At 41.2% G+C, this 20,889-nt stretch overlaps 1 protein-coding gene across 2 annotated transcripts in view; it reads right to left on the bottom strand.

Annotated features, from left to right (window-relative positions):
• Positions 1-20,889, bottom strand: part of LOC111872150 (acetylcholine receptor subunit alpha-like 1) — a 586,882-nt gene that overhangs the window by 79,200 nt on the left and 486,793 nt on the right. For both annotated transcript variants that reach the window (XM_023865742.2, XM_033754548.1), the window contains one exon: positions 7,771-7,971. In XM_023865742.2, the coding sequence (XP_023721510.1) occupies positions 7,771-7,953 (183 nt within the window). In that variant the 5' untranslated portion in view covers positions 7,954-7,971. The remainder of the gene's footprint in view (positions 1-7,770; positions 7,972-20,889) is intronic.

Below are 20,889 nucleotides of genomic sequence, written 5' to 3'. Positions count from 1 at the left end.
TATAAGTAGAGCATATAATCGTTCTTTTTTAAATATTGTATATTTTTATGACACTGAAATGTGTGCATTATAGTAATGTTTTTTTTTTTTTTTGCTAATGTTAGGAAGGCTATATTAAGGCGAAATTTTGATGTTAACAATGGGAGGGCTGCATGTGAGGCATGCAGTGCAACGTGGAATATGGGTACCAACTCAGCATTTGCTCTAGGAATGAGGAAAACCACGGGAAACATTGATCGAGTTGGCTGGTCGCAGGGCCTTCCGGATGCAAACTGACTTCTAGCCAGCAGTCCGACATTAAATGCGCAAACCCTTACATTAGACCCTATCTGTGATGTTGCTTTATTTTAAAAGTTTACATATGTGTTTCTACATTTTTTTTTGCATAACTGCATCATTTGGATGAGCAGGAAACATTTGTGTATCACATTTTCAAAGGGTTGTAACTGTTTAAGTATTGATAAATTTAAATCTCACTGCCTTGATTTTGTTCCGTACCCCTTATATAGTTACGAGGCGGGCCGAACGGAAAACATCGTCTATCAAAAATTCGTTGGGGTGTTTATCTCTCCGATGCCTGAAAATGAACATCCTATTGTTTCACGACACGCTTCTGCGGGAACGTGTTGCCAAAACGGGTCGACATGTCAGAAAAAAAAATATATATACTATATATAAATTTGTGTATGTGGGGTTCGCGGCAGCGTAGTTGGTTGAGGCACTATGCTACAAGCCGGAAGATCGCGGGTTCGAGACCCGACGAGGTGGATTTTTTCAATTGACCTAATCCTTCCAGCCGCATTATGGCCCTGGGGTCGACTCAGCCACTAACAGAAATTAGTACCTGGAATATTCTTGGGGGAAAGGGCGGCCGGCGCGTAAGGCTGACAACCTTACCGCCATCTATGAGCCGATTGTCTAGAAAATGTTAGAACTTCGACGTCTCACAAACCTATGGGCCTTCACGGCCTGTTAGAGGAATACCTGTACTTACTTTTACTTACTTACTTATTTGTGTATGTATATGTGTTTAGTTTTTTATCTGTCACAATGTACTTATCAAGCCTCAGCTGTGGAAATGTCTTTGTACAGTATAACAGCAGGCAGAAAACCAGCCTCATGTGCCGCCTACTGTAACAACCCACTATTAATTTCCATTATAGAATTTCTCCGCGGTCTCCAAAAAAAAAACACACACACGAGTCCAAAGCGACTAACCCCATTAGCATATACTACCATCGTTCGTATCATGTTTTGCGGCAATAAAACGCGTCTGTGTGTAAGATGTTAAACCTTTTCAGTCGCATTATATTTAAACTATATCTCTGTGTCTGAGGTACATAACACATTTTGAAATTCATTTTCCTGGTATTCTAACATCTGAAGTTGTAATGAAACAGGCAAACTAATAGGCACAAAACTCACGCTATTGTGTTCTTAAAAATTCGTATCTCGATATGCAGAATTATGCAAATTTAAGTTTTGAAAGCGAGTAATGTCACACGACAACATGATCCATTACTACGCGAGGGTCAGAAGCTTATACTGGTTCCCTAACGTGTTGGTGCTATGCAATAGACAATGCATTTGCATATACTCGGAAACCCCCAACTCCAACCCCAAAGTGTGGTAGTTATGCAACCAAGTTACGGGTAACACGCCTGTCTAGTGGCTACCTCCGCCATACCACAAGTCCGCAGCGTTAGAGGAGTTGATGGCTTTTGGGAAAGTCGCAGGAACCTGCTCGTGGCCAGATGCAAATCTCAGAGACATCGATTTACATTATTTACACAGAAATTTTATGAGGTGTATGTATAACGTGACGAAATGTTAAAGCTCAGAAGGAAAGACCTGACAGCAATATATTTATAGTCCCTAAATAATTTTTTTGTGGGATCTGAGTTTAAAGGGACAGTATCTCTATAAGATCTGAGGTTTTCACGGCGGTGACTATGAAGAATGTCGTCTTCTGGATGTGACACCGTGTAGATATTTTAACCGACACCTGCTCACGCTGGTTCATCGCTCTGAGATTTCTTATAACCTGAAGATGGGGGCGATATGTTCCTCCGAAACGTCGGTTAAGAAAATATCTACACGGCGCCGCATCCCAGAAGACATCCTTCAGTATTTCTGAAGATTACTACGTTTCGACATGTACTGCAGTGTAGTGTATCAGATGTTTTTCAGATTTCATAAAAAAGTACCATAATGACGTCACATCCCAGGAAACATTAGTCATCTCTGTTACGGTTTATTTGCAGTGACACTATCGGTCCTGACAGAAAATATCTCAAGAGCATTTCACGTGAACTTGTTCATATTTTATACCAAAATTCCGAAGATAATTTTGAATTTAGAAAAGTTTTAAAACACTATCGCCTTGGATATGACTTCATGTAGCCTAGTAGATGTTTATGGCTGACCCTCGAAATTATAGGTAAGATTCTACCAGACTTAACCGTGTCATATCCCAAAAGAGAACATTCTTCATATTCATCGGCTCGAATATCTCAAATTTCACATTAAGGAAAGCTGTTTAAGAAGCAGTTAGTTTTCTGTTATGAAAGTGCTAATTCTAGGATATCAACTCCCGTAAGCGGAATAGCAATTAATCCTTTACTTAGTAACAATTTCTTTTGTCGAATTGATTCCGACTGCGGGTTTTGTGGAAATATAAATAGGGCCCAGTCGTGAATCTCCGCCCCATTCATGGGTATTAACGTCTTGCTGTAGAGTTCTGCTCTTCGCCGTAAGTAACGTTTAAGAGAGAAACAAATACAAAGTCGTTTAGCTTTCTACTCCATTTAAGATTTACATTTCACTAAAGCAGGATATAATCTTTTGTTCCCACATTATTTGAGTATCTTTACGACCAGCAACAAAGTACCTAGTGCATGTGTCATATCTTCTAAACCAAATACAACCACCTTGTACATAAGCAGTAACATATGTTAGCTGTCACGGTAGCCTAGCGGTCTAAGGCATGCAATGTCTTCCCCCTCTCGGAAAAGGCTGACATGGGTGGATCGTGGGTGGATCGTGGGTGGATCGTAGATGTTCGGTGTTTGTGTGTGTTTTCTGTGTTTGTGTACATGTAGAGGCCTTGCGACGACCTGATGACCCACACAAAGAGTTCTACCGAATGTCTAAGATCTGATAAACAGAAGTGAAACAGAGACTTTCATGGAGGTAGGCCAAGGCCAAAATTTGGGCTGTAACACCAAAGGGGGGGGGGAAGTGTGTTAGAGCATTAACATAACAGTGCCTTTGTATTCGGGACACTAACGTGTGTTACGTTCTGCACATTTACATTACAAGCATACAGCTGAGCATCGAATTTTTATATTATTATATTTAAGCATCCTGTTACACTCTACACAATGTATGACACAAACTCCGTCCTAAGGGCAACAATGTATTGTAGTTCTTTTGTCATCTTTTCTTCTACACTACATGTTTCGGCCGTAAATGGCCATCATCAGGTGTATTTCTCTCACGTAGCTGTTACACTGCACGTAGTTTAAAATTTAAAAACACTAGCTTTCTTAATTGTTCATTTCTCCGTTGTCAATTTGATTTTTGAATTTTTGTATTTCTAAAATCTTCAATTCAAATTTAAAAATAAAAAAAAATAAATTTAAATTGAAGATTTTAAAAATACCAAAATTCAAAAATCAAATTGACGTATGTAAACTAACAAAGATTTTATACATATCTGACAAATATCAGCAAGGGAATTCTGATATATCGGGACCTATTAACAACGGAGAAATGAAGAATTCAGAAAGCTGGTGTTCTAAATTTTTAAACTACGCGCAGTGTAACAGCTACGTGAGAGAAATACACCTGAGGATGGCCATTTACGGCCGAAACATGTAGTGTAGAAGAAAAGAAGACAAAAGAACTACAATAAATTGTTGCACTTAGGACAGAGTTTGTGTCATACACTGTATTTTTATATATTTATTATTAACTACCTAATTATGAACATGTTCTCCTGAGCATTTTACTACTTAAAATAATCCTAATCCAGAAATTGACACATCGCTGGTTTGTGTCACTATATTCGTAAACTTATTGAAGAAATGAAATTTATTATTCGCACATATGATGAATGCATGTTATGAAATAGTCGAGGAAGCTGTAAGATTCTACAGTAATTTCTATATGCAGAGTAATATAGAGGTTTATGTATGGGAAATTCGTAACAGAAATGTAACCAGCAAATTCTTCGAAAATGTAGCAACTTTCAAGCTTGAGGAATGGAAGCAGCAAATCAAAATGTCGTTCAGGAATATATTAAGGGCACATGCACCATATTGTTGTTTCCGTCTTGTGTTTAAAAACATAAACTATGAGAGAGGCATATACAGAGCCGTTAATAAGCATTCGTCTGTAGTTAAGGAATGAAGTTGAAAAGGGTCCCATAATTAAAATATCACTGTTAAACACAGAATTAACACAGGTCTGTGGCCCACGCGGGTGTCGCCATTGCCACACATTTAGACTGGGTCAGTATGCACTGCACAAGCAACACTACCACGATCATCACCGACTGTAGTCCAGTGTTGCCAAGCTGACAACTGTTCATGATTCTGTACCACACAAGGTTTCACTACCGGACGAGAGATCGGAACTCGACTTGCTGACCTCAAAACGAGAATGCTGCTGTGAGGTCACGTGCACGCGCAGATGAAAGATGATGCGACCCGTGAGTCCCCCGTAGTTCACATAAATTTCCAAGCCATTTGAAGATTCTATGGTACAGTCAACTTCAATTTTCATGCACATCTGTGGTTATGAGGAATTCTATCTTCAGTTACTTGTTTGATGTTGGTTCCTAGCTTAGCTTATTCTAGGACAGCGTCCATGTATTTATCGTCCGTCAATATTGCAACATTTGTTTATTCACTACTTAATTTTAATTTTAGTTAAATATTATAGACTTCCACACTACATGTTTCGGTCCCAAACGGCCATATTCAGGTGTCTTGATATGTTACAAATATTTCATTAAATTATGTTAATTTGTATATTATTAATATTAATATTTGTAACATATCAAGACACCTGAATATGGCCGTTTTGGACTGAAACATGTAGTGTGGAAGTCTATAATGTTAAACTAAAATTAAAATTAAGTAGTGAATAAACAAATGCTGCAATATTGACGGACGATAAATACATTGCCATTGAGTTAAACAATTGCAACAGGATGCTGAAATACAGAATTATTCTAAGACCTTGAACATAGAGACCACATGTTCCTCCGAAACGTCGATTGACTTCATGCGGACTACACGGCGTTATATCTCAGACTATTTATGTGTTCAATTTTAAATTCTAAATAACGAAACAAAATCGCGGAAAATTACAAGAAATATATTTCTTCCACGACAAGAGATACTATTACTTAAAGCGGTGTACCCTGTGTCTGTCTGTGTATGGCTCTACAGTCTTTTTGTTGGACCTTGGCCTCTTTTTCAGTTTCTTAATCCTATACACAGCCAGTAGGAACACTTGGACGAGTGATCAGCTCGTCGCAAGGCCATTACCCGTACACAGAACAACACAAACACAGAATAAACGGACATAAGACATCCATGCTTTTAGTGTGATTTGAACCCACGATCCCAGTGTTCGAGCAATCGAAGATAGTTCATGCTTTAGACCAGCAGTGTCAAACATGTGGCCCCCATAGCCACAAAGTGCGGCCCCTCAACTTTTAGAGCTAATTGATATTAAAATCAATATTAAAATTTTAGTAGAAATATTTTTTGTAAAGACAACTTTCCAACAGACCAAAGAAGTCTCACGCAGAGATAAATTAGCAGGCTCCAGGAAATTCAATGTTTTGCTATTTCTAACACAATTTCTTGTGTAATCTCTATTTTTACATATTGAAAAGTTGTTTGATACTTGTCTAGAATGGCATTCTCTTGCATTTTAGAACTGTAAGATATGTGACTTTAGGTAATTATATTGAAAATATTCCTAAATAATAAATATAATTAAATTTCCTTGTATCAAAATCTAATGTATATTTATATTTTGAAGTGCGGCCCTGGAGTATTATTTATAGGGCTGAGGTGGCCCTCTCTACAAGTTGAGTTTGACATGCCTGCTTTAGACAGTGCGGCCCCTGTTATCTGCTCTGTGTACGCTCTGCTAGTTTTAAATATTCTAAGTTAAGTAAATGTGATATTACAACAGCATTTTTTTTTTTTCCACATATTTCAACCAACACTTTAGGAAGAGTTGACTGTTGTGTCTGTCCAATCCTTAGTACATATTCACACACAGACGAGAGATGAGTTAATATGCAAGAATGGGTTATCACAAGGGCCCGGATTTTGTTGACATGTCATCTTTTTTTCCTTGTATCCTATGAGATGCTCTTAAATATATAAATCTCGGATATGTAAATTGTATAGTTTTTGTCATTTTTTGACATTTTTAGGTTTAAGGTCTTTTTTATTTTGGAGGCAATTTTTTGGTAAATTTTTGGACTTTTAAGGGCATTTCTTGTCATTTTTGGCCATTTTAGGGAATTTTTCTTCATATGTTTTCTGAAATGTGACTAACATGGAAGCGAAGTGTTCTTTCTTTTCTCCATTAGGTCACTTTTCTGGATTGTTTCGGTCATTTTATAGGTCATTTTTTAAATATTTTCAGGTCATCAAAATCCGGGCCCTGGTTATCACACAGTATCAACACCGTTAACTAAGGAGTATTAGTATTATGAATTAAACATAATGTGAGTATACAAGGCCCATTATTTATATCTTACTAGGAGTACGCGCTCAGACGTTTTCCGGAAACCTGTTCACTCCGTCTGAAGCTTGTCACGATGTTTACAGCCTTCCCAACAAATCCATTCGGAGTTCGCAGATCGAAAATCTTACTTGTTTGCCTAATTCTACTTCTCATCTTTTACATACTGTAAGAATATGGAACCAAGTGACTAAAGTTGACACTAACTTCGCCGACAAGCGGCGGTCGCTCGGTCGGTATAGTTCGCTTGCGGACTAAAACCTGTTATCTTTTGTTTGTTGAAGCAACAACAAAACGGCTTGAAGACCAGTCAAGCCGAGGGTGTGTGGCCGAAGTAATGGAATGACTGGAGGAGACGCTCTGACAAGTTAAACCCATTTGCTGAGGGAAATTATCGAATGCATCAGATATAATTAGGTATATTAATAAACAAATAGAAATTTGTCGATATTTAATTAATAGCCCTTTTTATGTGGAAAAATTTATCATAGTGGCCGCGCGGTCTAAGGCCTTAACTGTCTTAGCTTGCTCGAACGCTGGAATCGTGGGTTCGAATCCCACTCAAGGCATGGAAATCTGTCTGCGTTTATTCTGTGTTTGTGTAGGTAGCGGCCTTGCGACGGGCTGATCCATGGTACGAGAAGTCCTACTGACTGTCTTAGGGTTAAGAAACTGAACTGAAACAAAGCGTTTCAGGAATGTCCTATGCCCCAAAGTGAGAGCGACAGGAAAGATAGACAGAATATCTGCAAGAACGACACATGCTATGCCGGGAAAGCTAGTTTCAATATATTACATTTGGCTAATATGACATAAATAGGCCTGTGTTTTCTTAGGTAAGCCTGCAGGAAGTTTGACTGTCCAGACAAGTTCTGGGATAGTATCTTGGTTACGCCACGATTGCTTCCTCCCGAATCCTTTCCAATTCGTGATACAGCAATTACCCTGTGTCACTCTGACGTACTTGCAAGGAAGTTGAGGACAGCTACTCACCACGTCAATGAGTTGCGACAGGCGGAGCCCCATCTTGACGGTGAGGCGGTCCGAGTTGTTGCCCACTGGCCGGATGAGCCGATTGTAGTTGCTCAGCAGGTCGTCGTACAGCCGCTTCGCTTCCGGGTTGGCCACGGTTCCCCCGATCACCGACAGAAGGAGCGCCAAAAGAACGCTCCCCATCTTAGGCCTAGTCCACCCCTGAAACGGAACGGCATAAACGTAAGGCGAAGGATACGTACCCCTCTTGAAAATAAAGATTTAGGATTTGCTCTTAGCTGCTTAATGTCATGAGCCAGAGATATCTCTTTCTACAAAGTGACAGGCTACGGGCTGGTAGAAAGGGGTTTAATTCCCAGTAGGGGCAAGGATTATTCTCTTCAGAACATCTTCAGAGAAGCCAAGGATTTACCAGCCTTAAATACAATGCGCATTAGTGCATCTCTCATTCTTCCATCGTCCTTATCAATATATTAATCGTTAAGGATCAAACTTAACAAGCGGAATGGAGCACCATCGTGTAATTGTGTATTCTTATGGCATAAACAGCGTTTCAGTTAGACTCTCAGTTAAATATACACCCGATCCTGGTGACATTTTTGCACAGAATAAATCATGTAACGTTCTACGAGTGAATTCTAAAGTGTTCTGACAATGATGGGTGACACAGAATTCCTGGAGTTTTTTTTACTTTTCCCATTGTCCGGAATTTTAGGTAATAGATGACACGACGTTTCGGAAACCCATCGTCCGGAATTTTAGGTAATAGATGACACGACGTTTCGGAAACTTTATATGTTTCCGTCTTCAGGTGAGAAAAGAAGACACCTACTCAGTTGGGCCCCTTAGAAAGAGCTAATCTCAATCACTAGCCACTGAGTAGGTGCTTTCCTTTCTCACCTGAAGACGGAAACAGATCAACTTTCCGAAACGTCGTGTCATCTATTACCTAAAATTCCGGACGATGGAAAAAGTAAAAAACCCCAGTAAGTCTGTGTTCTACGAGTGGTCCAAAATATTGAATCACATAAAAACTAAGTGGAAATAAATTAATTTTTTTAATGTAATAGTCCACGCTGTTATATCAATTTCAATTTTATCGTATCAGCCATTATCGGCTCCACTGAGCCACGGAGTGTACTAATCACATGAGCAGAAATAACACGCTTCCGAAATACAGTATATTATAACAGAGAGAACATGGGTGAATTTCTGATGTAATTATTATTGCATTCATTTTTATATTGGTTCGCGATCACGAAATCATTAGCTCCATCACAAGACCCAGTTTCGATATTGCGGAATTATCCAATCTGAATGACAGTGTTTACATTCACAACAGGATTGTAATAGCTTATACACTTCTTCCTCTGAGTGTACTTGCGCTTGTGATTATTACAAGTTGATTGTTTCATTTCACTTTTAGCGATTAAGTGGGAGGAATGCAATTATTTCCTACATGGTTTGTATATATCTTAGCGATAGATTCAAGTCATTATTCTTTTGATATATTGGGTTTTTGGACTTTATCCATCGTCCTGGTTTTTAAGATAACAAATAAAAACACGACGTTTCGGAAACTGGATCTGTTTCCGTCCTCAGGTGAAGGAAAACACCTATTCTGTTGGGTCCGTTAGAAAGAGCTAGCCTCACTGGACTGGTCCAGTGAGGTCTAACGGACCCAACAGAATAGGTGTTTTCCTTCACCTGAGGACGGAAACAGATCCAGTTTCCGAAACGTCGTGTTTTTATTTGTTATCTTAAAAACCAGGACGATGGATAAAGTCCAAAAACCCAATATATCAGTGTGTTATACACCATCGTCAGAATCCTATAGTAACTACATTATTCTTTTCTTTATTATGTATTTTTATAAGTGCAGCGCAGTAAGAAGGCGAAACCATAGTTCATATCACTCGTTAAATTAAATTTAAATAATTTTCTTGCATTAGTATTTATACAATAAAAAATTCATTCGCAGATGTAGAGTAAGTGACGAAATATTATTTATAGGTGAGTATGGTTTCGCTGCCCTTACCAATTTTATTTCATAATTTACTTACGGTTTGTGTAAAGACGTTGCCAGTAGTCCAGTCTACACAGCCTCGAATCTTAGGATCGTTAGCAAACGAGCCAGACAGGATATGGATCGAAGCTACCCCATTCTCGCTTGTGGTAATATCTCAGCATACGCCCGCAGGGGAGGTAGGGTAATAACGGAAACCCGCGTTAGGTAAGCCGAAGGCCCGCCACAGCTCAGGCGGTTAGTCGCCGGCTTCCCACAGCGGTGACCCGGGTTCAAGCTCGGGTCAGGTCACGTGGGATTTATGGTGGACAAAGTGGTACTGGGGCAAGTTTTCTCCGAGTACTTCGGTTTCCGTTGCCAATTCCCATTCCACCAATTGCTTCACAATCATCATCATCATCATATCATCTAACACCTGAGGTTGGTACAATACGCCAAACAGTGGCCGCAGCACCAAGTGGACTCAGTCTCAATCCATAAGAATATAAAAAGAGATTATTTTTTATTTTTTTTATTGCTAGTGGGGTGGGACTAAGTCCCTTGTACTGCGGCCACTTCTGGCCTATTGTACCAACCCCAGAAGATAGGTGAGGGTGATGGTGGAACATTTGGTGGAATGAAGATTGGCAGGGGAAACGGAAGAACTCGGAGGAAACATGCCCCAGCGCCACTTTGTTCACCACAAATCCCACTTGACTAGACCCGGGATCGAACCCGGGCCGTCGCGGTGGAAAGCGAGCGACTAACTTCTTGAGCTATGACGCGGCCTAAAAAAAGACTAAGTCGATCTCCTGACATATCTGAACCAGTGACCTCCCGAACAGGAAATACCAGTGTCACTTATTTTAATTGGATCTTCAGTCCTTATTTCATGTTCCAGTACTGGCTCTGACCAGACAGGTTAACCGCGAAACACGAGTAGGCCCACCCTCTAGTCTCAGCGAGAACCTCGTCACTGCAACGGACGTTACCAAAGCTAAGAATATCTCTTCATCATTCCAGATATCCGTAGTAACTAAGTAACGCTGACTTCATGTCCTCCCAGAGAATATAATGGTCGCTCAGATGGTGGAGATCTTCCTGTCTCATTTTCCGGACGACAGAGTTCATTAACATTTTCACAAGAGCCTCCAAGTCTGAAGTTCTGCGTAATATTTTGGCTGACAAGGGTGAAGGGTTGTTAGCTCCCCTCCAAACATCTGAACTCAACGACTGCATTTTGTGGGCTCTCCGAGAATATTTACTGAGAATACTGGCAGCTAGTCTGAATCTCCTCTGTCAGCAACCTGAAGATGCGTCTTGCCGTGGTGATAAGGGGCCCGAATATTACACACAGTCCGTATTAAAATACTCATTCGCTCTCTCATGCAACTGAGTCCTCCATGAAAAGCCGCCCATTGTGCAGCTATTCAAGAACTTCCCAACATTTTATGGAACCCGAAGGTTCATCACCGTGTTCACAAGAGCCCTCCACTGGTCCCTATCCTGAACCATATCAGTGCAATCCATACCATCCCATCCTATCTCTCTAATATCCATTTTAATATTGTCCACCCACCTACGCCTTGGTCTTTCCAGTGGTCTCCTTCCTTTCGGCTTTCCCACCAATATCCTACATGCATTCTTTCTCTCCCCCAATCATGCTACATGCCCTATCCATCTCATCCTTCTTACTTGATCATTCTACTTATACTTGGAGAAGAGTACAAGTTATGAAGCTCCTCATTATGCAGTTTCTCCAACCTCCTCTCACTTCATCTCTCTTCGGTCCAAATATTCTCAAACACCCTCAGTCTATATTCCTCCCTTAATGTCAGAGATAAGGTTTCACACCCATACAGCAGGTGGCTATGTTAAATTTCATGTTAAATGTAGTCTGGGTTATCCGGTCTTCATTTCGAATAGATAAATAACACTTTTAATCATGAGCTGCTTATACATTTATTGATTATACATAGCTATATACATATGGATGGACGTTTAAACAAATCAGTGGCATGTTAGTTACAGGAGCCTGTTTTGAATTCTCATTTTGTCTAAAATTATCTTAATTACGCGAACTAATTAATCGACAATGGCTCCAACGTTGACTGAACACGACTGATGTTATTTACAGGTAAACAGGGTGCAAAGGGAGTTAGAATGACAGGGCTAATATTGGCTGGTTTGTTGAAACTCAATGCCGTTGTATTTAAGGGTTACGGCCCAGTGAACTGACCGTCTGTAGAAACTGGAATGAAACAAGGAATACTTGCAGACTTTTCTAATGGAGAACTGCTGGTGACCGCCTCTGTGGTCTATTGCTCAGAGTTCCTGGCTATAGATCCAGAGTTCCGGGTTAGATTCCCGGATTTTCTTAGAATTAATGGGTCTGGAACGGGGTCCACTCAGCTTCGTGAGGATAATTGAGGAGCTATTTCAACGAAATAACGGCTCCGGTCTAGAAAACCGAGATTGACAGCCGTGGGGGTTCGTTGCCCTGACCACACGACACCGCTGAAGTTGGCACTAACTTCGCCTACAAGCGGCGTTCGCTCGGTCAGTATAGTTCTCTTGCGGACTTAAGCCACTGATTTTTGTTTGCTGCTGGTGGTATGGCCAGTGTAAGACTATGGAAGGACAGTGGAAGAGCAACGTATCTATTTCTTGGGTCAACGCAAGACAAACAAGTGAAAAAGATGAAACTGATTGTTGAGAGAAGGAAAATGGCAAATTTAGATACGTCAGTTTTAACAGATATACTTGCTTACAATATTATATTTAAGCATCCTATTACACTCACACAATATATATGAGACAAACTCCGTCTTAAGTGCAACAATTTAATTGTAGTTCTTTCTTCTTCCCTTCCTCTACACTACATGTTTCGGCCCTAAATGGCCATCATCAGGTGTGTATTCTTACGTAGCTACTACACTGCCCGTAGTTTAAAATCTAAAATCACCAGTCTTTCCAATTGTATGTATGTATAAAATCTTTGTTAACCTACACGCGTCAATTTATTTCTAAAATTGGCACTTTTTTAAAACTTCAATTCAATTTAAAATGTCTATAAATTTTCTGTTCTTTTTCTTTTTCCAAATTTTTTAAAAAATTAAAATTTTCTCTGGGTACACGCCCTATGTCTATAGTTCTGCAGAGGCCACTTCTTGTTTTATCGCCGCTCAGGTATTGTTCTGTGTAGGCTCTGTGTGTGTGTGTGTGTGTCGCTGCTTATCTTTAATATGATATCTTAATATGATTATAATGAAATAGCTGAGAAGAACGGTGAAAGACGTCAGGTCTGATATACCTGCTGAGGGCAATTTAAATGCGTCATCTCTTCTAATTTAATGATGACCTTTAGAGTAATTTCGATATTATATAACTCAATTCTAATATGGGGTTACTAAATGAATTCCTATGAATGGTGTATCATATATTACAAATATTAACTAAATCAGTACTGTCCTACATCACATGATATTGTATGTTATTTGTGGAATACATTAACTTTATAATCATTCCTTTCCTCCAGAATGACTGTCTGAGCTTGGAAAATTCTTAAGATTTCTAGGAAGAGATATGGGCCCGTCGCAAGGAAAACAGGACACACGGAACATAGACTCAAAACTGTGTCCTAATCGAGATTCAAATCCGTGATCCAGCGGTGGCACCGTAGAAAGCAGAACTGACTCCAACATGAGTGGCCGATATTTCTCTTTCAATGGGCTCTTCCAGCCCATTCAGGGCCCTGGCCTTTTATTCAGTCCCTTAATCATTTTTCCACAAACGGTAGGACTCCTTGGAAGAGGGCTAAGCCCGTCGCAAGGCCGCTACATAAACACAGGACAACACAAACACAGAATAAACGCATACACACAAAAACATCAGTGCCATGAGTGGGATTCGAACACACGATCCCAGCGTCCGAGGCAGCGAAGACAGTTCATGACTTAGACGGAGCGGCCACTGTGACCAGTAGCCGATATATCTGAATATATTGTAGCAGGAGCCAACCTTTAGCACATCTGACCTTCACGGATGTCAATGCGCCATGGACCAGCATCCTGAGATAATTCTATCCACGTGTCATCTTCACATAATGCTTTCTTAAGCTTCGTCTTAATGCTATCATCCCACTATTTCCTGGGTATTCAGCCTGACAATTTGTCAACAGGTTTCCCTCTAAAACTGTGTATGAACTCCTGTTTCCATCCTACTGCATACACAGCCATCATAGCCTTCTAGATGTCACTGTTCCAACAATGCGGTGCAACCTGAGTACAATTTGATTTATGTAAGGGAGTGGTGTTGGGTACGTGGAAATGGCGTGCGCCTAGGGCAAGAGGAAGGTGTAATGGAGAGACTGCGTTCATACCCTGTCGCACACGAGCACAATACGACAAACAGACACCAAATTAGAGTCCCGTCGTGTAAGACAGGTGTAAGGCGAGAACCGTGAATACACTAGAGTCTTTTGTTTTGATATAGTCCAGATATATTCGGCGAAGCTTGTAGCTCATGTAATTTTTGCTTAGTGGGGGTGGAGCCCAACTGGGTCCACTCGGCAAGGCGGAGACTGATAGGCCTATTGTACCTGCCCCGGGTTATTATGATAACGGAGAATTTGGTGGAATGAAGATTGGCAGGAGAAACCGAAGGACTCGGAGAAAACCCACCCCAGCGCCACTTTGTCCACCACAAATCCCACTTGACCAGACCCCGGATCGAACCCGGGGCGCCGCGGTTGAAAGCCAGCAACTAACCGCTTGAGCTATGGCACGGCTTTTCTTTATTGCTAGTAGGGTCGGACCTGGACCGATTCCTTGGTTATTGGGGATCATCAGTGTGGGTTTCGACGTAATAGATCAACTACAGATCAGATCTTTTGCATTCGTCAGATATTGGAGAAAAATTGGAGTACATCAGCTATTCATAGACTTCAACAAAGCCTACGATTTAGTTAGGAGGGAAGTATTGGACAATATTCTAATAGAGTTTGGGACACCCATGAAAAAAGTATACCTACACGGACTTTACTATACGTTTCGTTTAAACACATTTTAATCAACCTAACTGATAAATTTCCTATTCACAATGGTCTAAAATAGGAGATGCTTTATCGCCACTCCTTTTCAACTTCGCCTTAGAATATGCAATTAGGAAGGTCCAGGGAGACCAGGTGGGACTGAAATTAAAAGGGACACATCAACTGTTGGCTTACGCCGATGATGTGAATCTACTGGGTGATAATGTAGATACCATAAAGTAAAACTCACAAACATTAATTGACGCAAGTAAAGAGGTTGGTCTAGAAGTAAACACGGAGAAAACTAAGTATATGTTGCTGTCTCGTCACCAAAATGCAGGGCAAAATCATGACATAAAGTTAGGTAACAGATGTTTTGAAAGTGTAGCACAATTCAGATATTTGGGAACAACGATAACAGATCGAAACCTGATTCAGGAGGAAATTAAGAGGCGATTGAACTAGGGTAATGCTTGCTACCGTTCAGTTCCCGTCTGCTGTCTAAAAACATAAAATTAGAATATAGAGAACTAAAATTTTGCCTGTAGTTCTGTATGGGTGTGAAACTTGGTCTCTGACATTAAGGGAGGAACATATTTGAGAACAGGGCGTTGAGGAGAATATTTGGACCGAAGAGAGATGAAGTGACAGGAGGTTGGAGAAAACTGCGTAATGAGGAGCTTCATAACTTGTACTCCTCTCCAAGTATAATTAGAATGATCAAGTCAAGGAGGACGAGGTGGGCGGGTCATATAGCACGAATGGGGGAGAAGAGGAATGCGTATAGGATATTGGTGTTAAAGCCAGAAGGAACGAGACCACAGGGAAGACAAAGGCGTAGGTGGGTGGACAATACTAGAATAGATCTTAGAGAGATTGGATGGGATGGTATGGATTGGATAGATCTGGCTCAAGATAGGAACCAATAGAGGGCTCTTGTGACCACGGTGATGAACCTTCGGGTTCCATAAAATTCTGGGAAATTCTTGAGTAGCTGCAGAATTGGTGGCTCCTCCAGAAGGGCTCAGCTCCATGAGTAAGTAAGTAAGTAAGGGTTGGACTAAGTCCCTTGTACTGCGGCCACTTCTGGCCTATTGTACCAGCCCCAGATGATAGGTGAGGGTGATTGTGGAGCAATTGGTGGAATGGAGATTGGCAGGAGAAACCGAAGAACTCGGAGAAAACCTGCTCCAGAGCCACTTTGTCCACCACAAATCCCACTTGACCCGGGCCGCCGCGATGGGAAGCCAGTGACTAACCGCTTGAGCTGTGGCGCGGGCTTTGTAGCTAAACTTCATATATGTGCCAGCAGAAAAGGTTCTACAAACTTTCCTTGTTACAATTAAAACTACTGTTAATGTAAAATGTCAAATGTTGGAGGAAAATACTGCACAGCTGAATGTATTCCAGAACCTGTTGTTGATGTTTACGCATTATCTCTCGCCCTTTGTCTTTATTCAGTGTGGAGCCATGACGTACTTCATGAGCACATGAGGCATTGGCCTAAAAAATTACTACTTGGAACTCTGGTTTGCCGACCTAATACACTAATGGAAAATGGCGGTCAGTGCATGAGTAACGATGGGAAAACATGGTGAACACGGGCACAGAAAACTGCAGTGGTATATATAAGTTGATTTAATGCTATTTACTCCTGCCTTTATATAGGTGATTGATTGTTGTTTGTATTGTGGTCATGTCAGCGGAAGAAGCACTTCCATCCATCAATCACGTCTCTCGTCCTTACAGAGTTGATGTAATTTAGACATCCGCCGCAGTCCAACGGGCTCTGTGACCATGGTGCCTCTTGTGGCTGTCTGCCTGCGGATACCGTCCCCTGGATCTGCAAACCCTCGGAATGCCATTAATCTGCTTCACAAAGAGTCATCCACTCCATTGATGTTAAGTCGACTTCCACAGTACACAAATCCTCATTGTACAATTTAATGTTCACTGCCAATTGCTGAGGTCTCAGGTCTCCATAATTTTCCTCTACGACATTTCCAGTTGAAATCTGTTCTCTCAGCACAGAGAGAGCACAGACTGATGGTGATATAGAATGAAATACTGAGGAAATATCTGAACATAGGAAAGAGGATGTAACAAAATTATTGTGAAAATTGAGAAACGAGGGAACTCATAATTTGTACTATTCACCGCCTCTGTGGTCTAGTCGTCAGAGTTCTTGCCTATAAATCCAAAGGTCTGGGTACGATTCCCGGCTCTACCAGGTTTTCTGAAATGTAGTTACTCTGGAACGGGGTCCACTGAGCCTCGCGATGATAATTGAGAAGCTATTTCAAGGAAATAGCGGTTCTGGTCTAGAAAACCGAAATTAACGGCCGTGGGGATTCGTTGCGCTGACCACGTGAGACCCTCTATCCGCTAAAGTTGGCACTAACTTCGCTGACAAGCGGCGGTAGCTCGGTCGGTATAGTTCGGTTGCAGACCAAAACCACGGAATTTGTTTTCTTGTTTTGTTTGTACTGTTCATCAACTATTATTACGGGAATCAAATGAAGGATAAGAGGAGTGGGACATGTAGCAGGAGTTTGAGAGATTATATTTTTTGTTCTATTTCGGTGGCTTACTTCAACGTGTTCCACGTTTGCCTCTCTGTACGCATGCAACCCAAAATTCAGTTGTTCCCATATGCCCTCGAATGTATCTGGTGTGACTGTACTTGGGGGGGGGGCGCCATAGCTCAGGCGGTTGCGGTTAGCCGCCGATTTCCCACCGCGGCGGCCTGGGTTCGAGGCCGGGTCTGGTCATGTGGGATTCGTGGTGGACAAAGTGGCACTGGTGCAGATTTTCTCCGAGTACTTCGGTTTCCCCTGCCAATCTTCATTCCGCTAATTCCTCCGTAATCACTATCATCTCTCTGGGACTGGTATAATATGTCAGAAGTGGACTAAGGAAGAAATTGCATTTGTGCCTTCAGATACTTTTCTTGTAACTGCTGTAATCAAGACACTTCTGAAAGAACTTTATCCTATAAACATCTCTAAAAAAAAAGGAATTTATTGGACTGAAATAGGTTGATTGTTGAGAAAAAATCCTTCTCTACTTATCCACGTATTCCGAAATTCGGCACTCGATAATTGCCGGACAAGGTTACAGAAACTTAACAGCTGGGATATCACGCCAGAACGTCCATGAAACTGTGAACAACGAAAATTTCTAGCATGTCCAGACAAAATTTGCTGCTTACTGTCTTTTCTGAGAAGATAAATGAATGTATCCGTTCCGTTCCTGTGACTGCACTCTCTAAGACACCTGATTGTTTTAATTCGCTTAGTGGGTGGTGGAGTCCAGCTGGGTCACTCGGCACGTCGGCCAATGAATGGTCTATTGTACCGGGTGATTATGATATTGGAGAATTTTGTGGAATGAAGATTGGCAGGGGAAAACGAAGTACTCGGAGAAAATCTGCCCCGGCGCCACTTTTTCCACCATAAATCCCACTTGACCAGACCCGGGCTCGAACTCTGGCCGCCGCNTCCATTGCTCGTACACATCAGAGAATACTTTGGTCCTTATTTAACACCGGTCTTCAATTAGTGGGGGCGAGGAAATCCAGTTGGTAGCTACAGCAATCAGGCGATAAAGTTTACAGGCCAGACATCACGTAGTAACGGATATTCCGTATTTCCAGGGTCTTCATGGTCTTATTACACAACGCCACGTTACGAGCAATAATAGGATAACTACATCCCTGATATACTGATAGGGATTACTGTTAAAATCATTATGTGCGTATCATATGACATGTCATTTCCCGAATTTAAGTACTTAATTTCGATAAAGCAAGCACAGCAGGTTAATACACGGACTAAGATAAGAGAAACTAACCCATAACATGTGCTAAGAAAATACATAACCTTGCAGGAAGTGTACTTTCTTTTGAATTCTTCGGTCCTTGTGGAAAAATCGTTCTACCTTACTAGTACAAATTAGTAATCATGCAACTGTGCATGCCCAATTGTCCCATACTGAATAAAACCGTACTTTTTTTTCCTTGGCACTACAGCCCCAGTGGGCCTAGGCCTACCTCCATGAACTTCTCCGTTCACTTCGGTTTTTCTACATCTTACACATTCGGTAGTACTCCTTGGGCGGGTGATCAGCTCGTCGCAAGGCCACTACCTGTACACAAACACAGAAAAACGCAAACACACAAACTAAACATCCATGCCCTGAGTGGGATTCGAACCCACGATCCCGGTTTCCAAACGAGCGAAGAGAGTACATGCCAAACCGTACGTTTGGTTTCATTAACTATAACCGATGTATAGGTCTATACTGACCAACATAGCGATCGCGTTTCGCTCAGGTTCGTGGGAGAAAGCAGCAAATAAACGTGAAATTTAAATACCAAAAGGTTTTGGAAATCTAAGAAGTGAGGATACTATTTAAACTGAACGCAGGGAGCAGGTCGTGGTGAGATGATGTAGAAGGACGTTGCTCAGCAATGTGCCTGACGCCGATCTTTGGCTTTTATGGCAATCTTCTGCTTCTGTTACATTGAAGTAATTCATTAAAAAGGTAAAATTGTCCCTGTATTAATTAAATACTACGACATGAAGGCGTATGGTGGAGTGAATATATAGATTAATATTTTATTGACCTCGGTACTATTTGGAGATGAGTGGTCAGTTTCAGGCACTGGCCGGTCTACCCCCGGTGATTGGGTGGGTCGCAGAATCGGTCTGGACGGCGTGGAGAAAGGAAAAATCTTGACCTACTGAGACTCGAACTCCGAACCTTCCGTTGGCCAGACCGTAGCCTTTCGCTATATTGACTATGCTATCTCGGGTCCGAAGTATACCATTGGTTATTTAAATTGTTACATCTTACTTTTTTAAAGCTAAATATATACAAACCTTAAAAGGGCCTATTCTTGTAGTTTTCCAAACATCAAGAAAACTTCAGCAATCGCAGAATTTTGTGGAGCTCACAACAAACAGCTTTTATTTTCAAATATTCCTACTCATTGCGAAATCGGAGTTCCGCTCGCTGGTGACTCTGAATAGTAGTATCAGAATACTAAGCCCTTCAGTTGGGTAGAAGCCTACCAAAGTCTCCTGGGATCGTACTATCTCCATTTTTAGAGTCAAAGAGTATGCTTCTTGCTTGTAGGCTCGACTTACGCTTCGATACTAAAGGAGGAGACAACATTCTCATCAGAAGATCCTTCCACTGGTCCCTATCCTGAGCTAGATATATCCAATCCATATCATCCCATCCTATTTCTCTAAGCTCCATTTTAATATTGTACACCCGCCTACACCTTGGTCATCTCAGTTGTCTCTTTCCTTGTGGCTTTCCCATCAATATCCTATATGCATTTCTCTTCACTGTCATAACAACATTAATTTTAACTCACATAAATACTTTCCATGCTTCATAAAATAAAATTTCGTTCGAGACACGCCATGTTATGGCCATTTGTCATCCAAAGCAATATTCCGCCTGACTGTATTACTGCAATAAAGTTTAGTGACCCTAAGGAGACAGATTCCGCATACTAATTTGCTGTAGAACGTATGTGTCGCACTTATGTGTCAGGTTTACACTAAGATTTCACTCAGAATGAAAAGTTCCACTTCCGTTAAACCCTTTCATGATTCCTGCTTTCTTCTTTGCTTGCTTAACGACAGACTCAATGGCGCTGAATAATAAGATAGTGCAATAATAAACCTCAAAGTATGTGACAACACAATATGCTTAGCGAACCGGTACCTCTCAACACTCGTACTCTGAACGTACTAGTTCGAAACCAGGCCTGATGACTTGCTATTTTGTAATGAAGGTGTTCGTAGTTCTCTTCCAGAAATTTGACTGGAGGAGCTGGGTACCAGAGGTAACCGCTGTTTCCTTCCAACTCCTTTCCGATTCATATTTTATCTATCATCCCGCCGTTCGACGTCACACCGTCCAACCGTACAGAGCGTCGTATAGTAACCCAGAGAAAATGTGTGTTTTAAGGAGCGGCCATAGCTTCATTTGAGGCACTGTTCAAGAATTTGCTTGCAGGGGCTGAAGTCTAACAAGAAGAGCCTCAGGGTGTCCAGTTTCCGGG

The sequence above is a fragment of the Cryptotermes secundus genome, unplaced genomic scaffold (genome assembly GCF_002891405.2).
Source record: "Cryptotermes secundus unplaced genomic scaffold, Csec_1.0 scaffold534, whole genome shotgun sequence".
Classification (NCBI taxonomy): domain Eukaryota; kingdom Metazoa; phylum Arthropoda; class Insecta; order Blattodea; family Kalotermitidae; genus Cryptotermes; species Cryptotermes secundus.
This window is presented reverse-complemented; position numbering and strand designations above follow the sequence as displayed.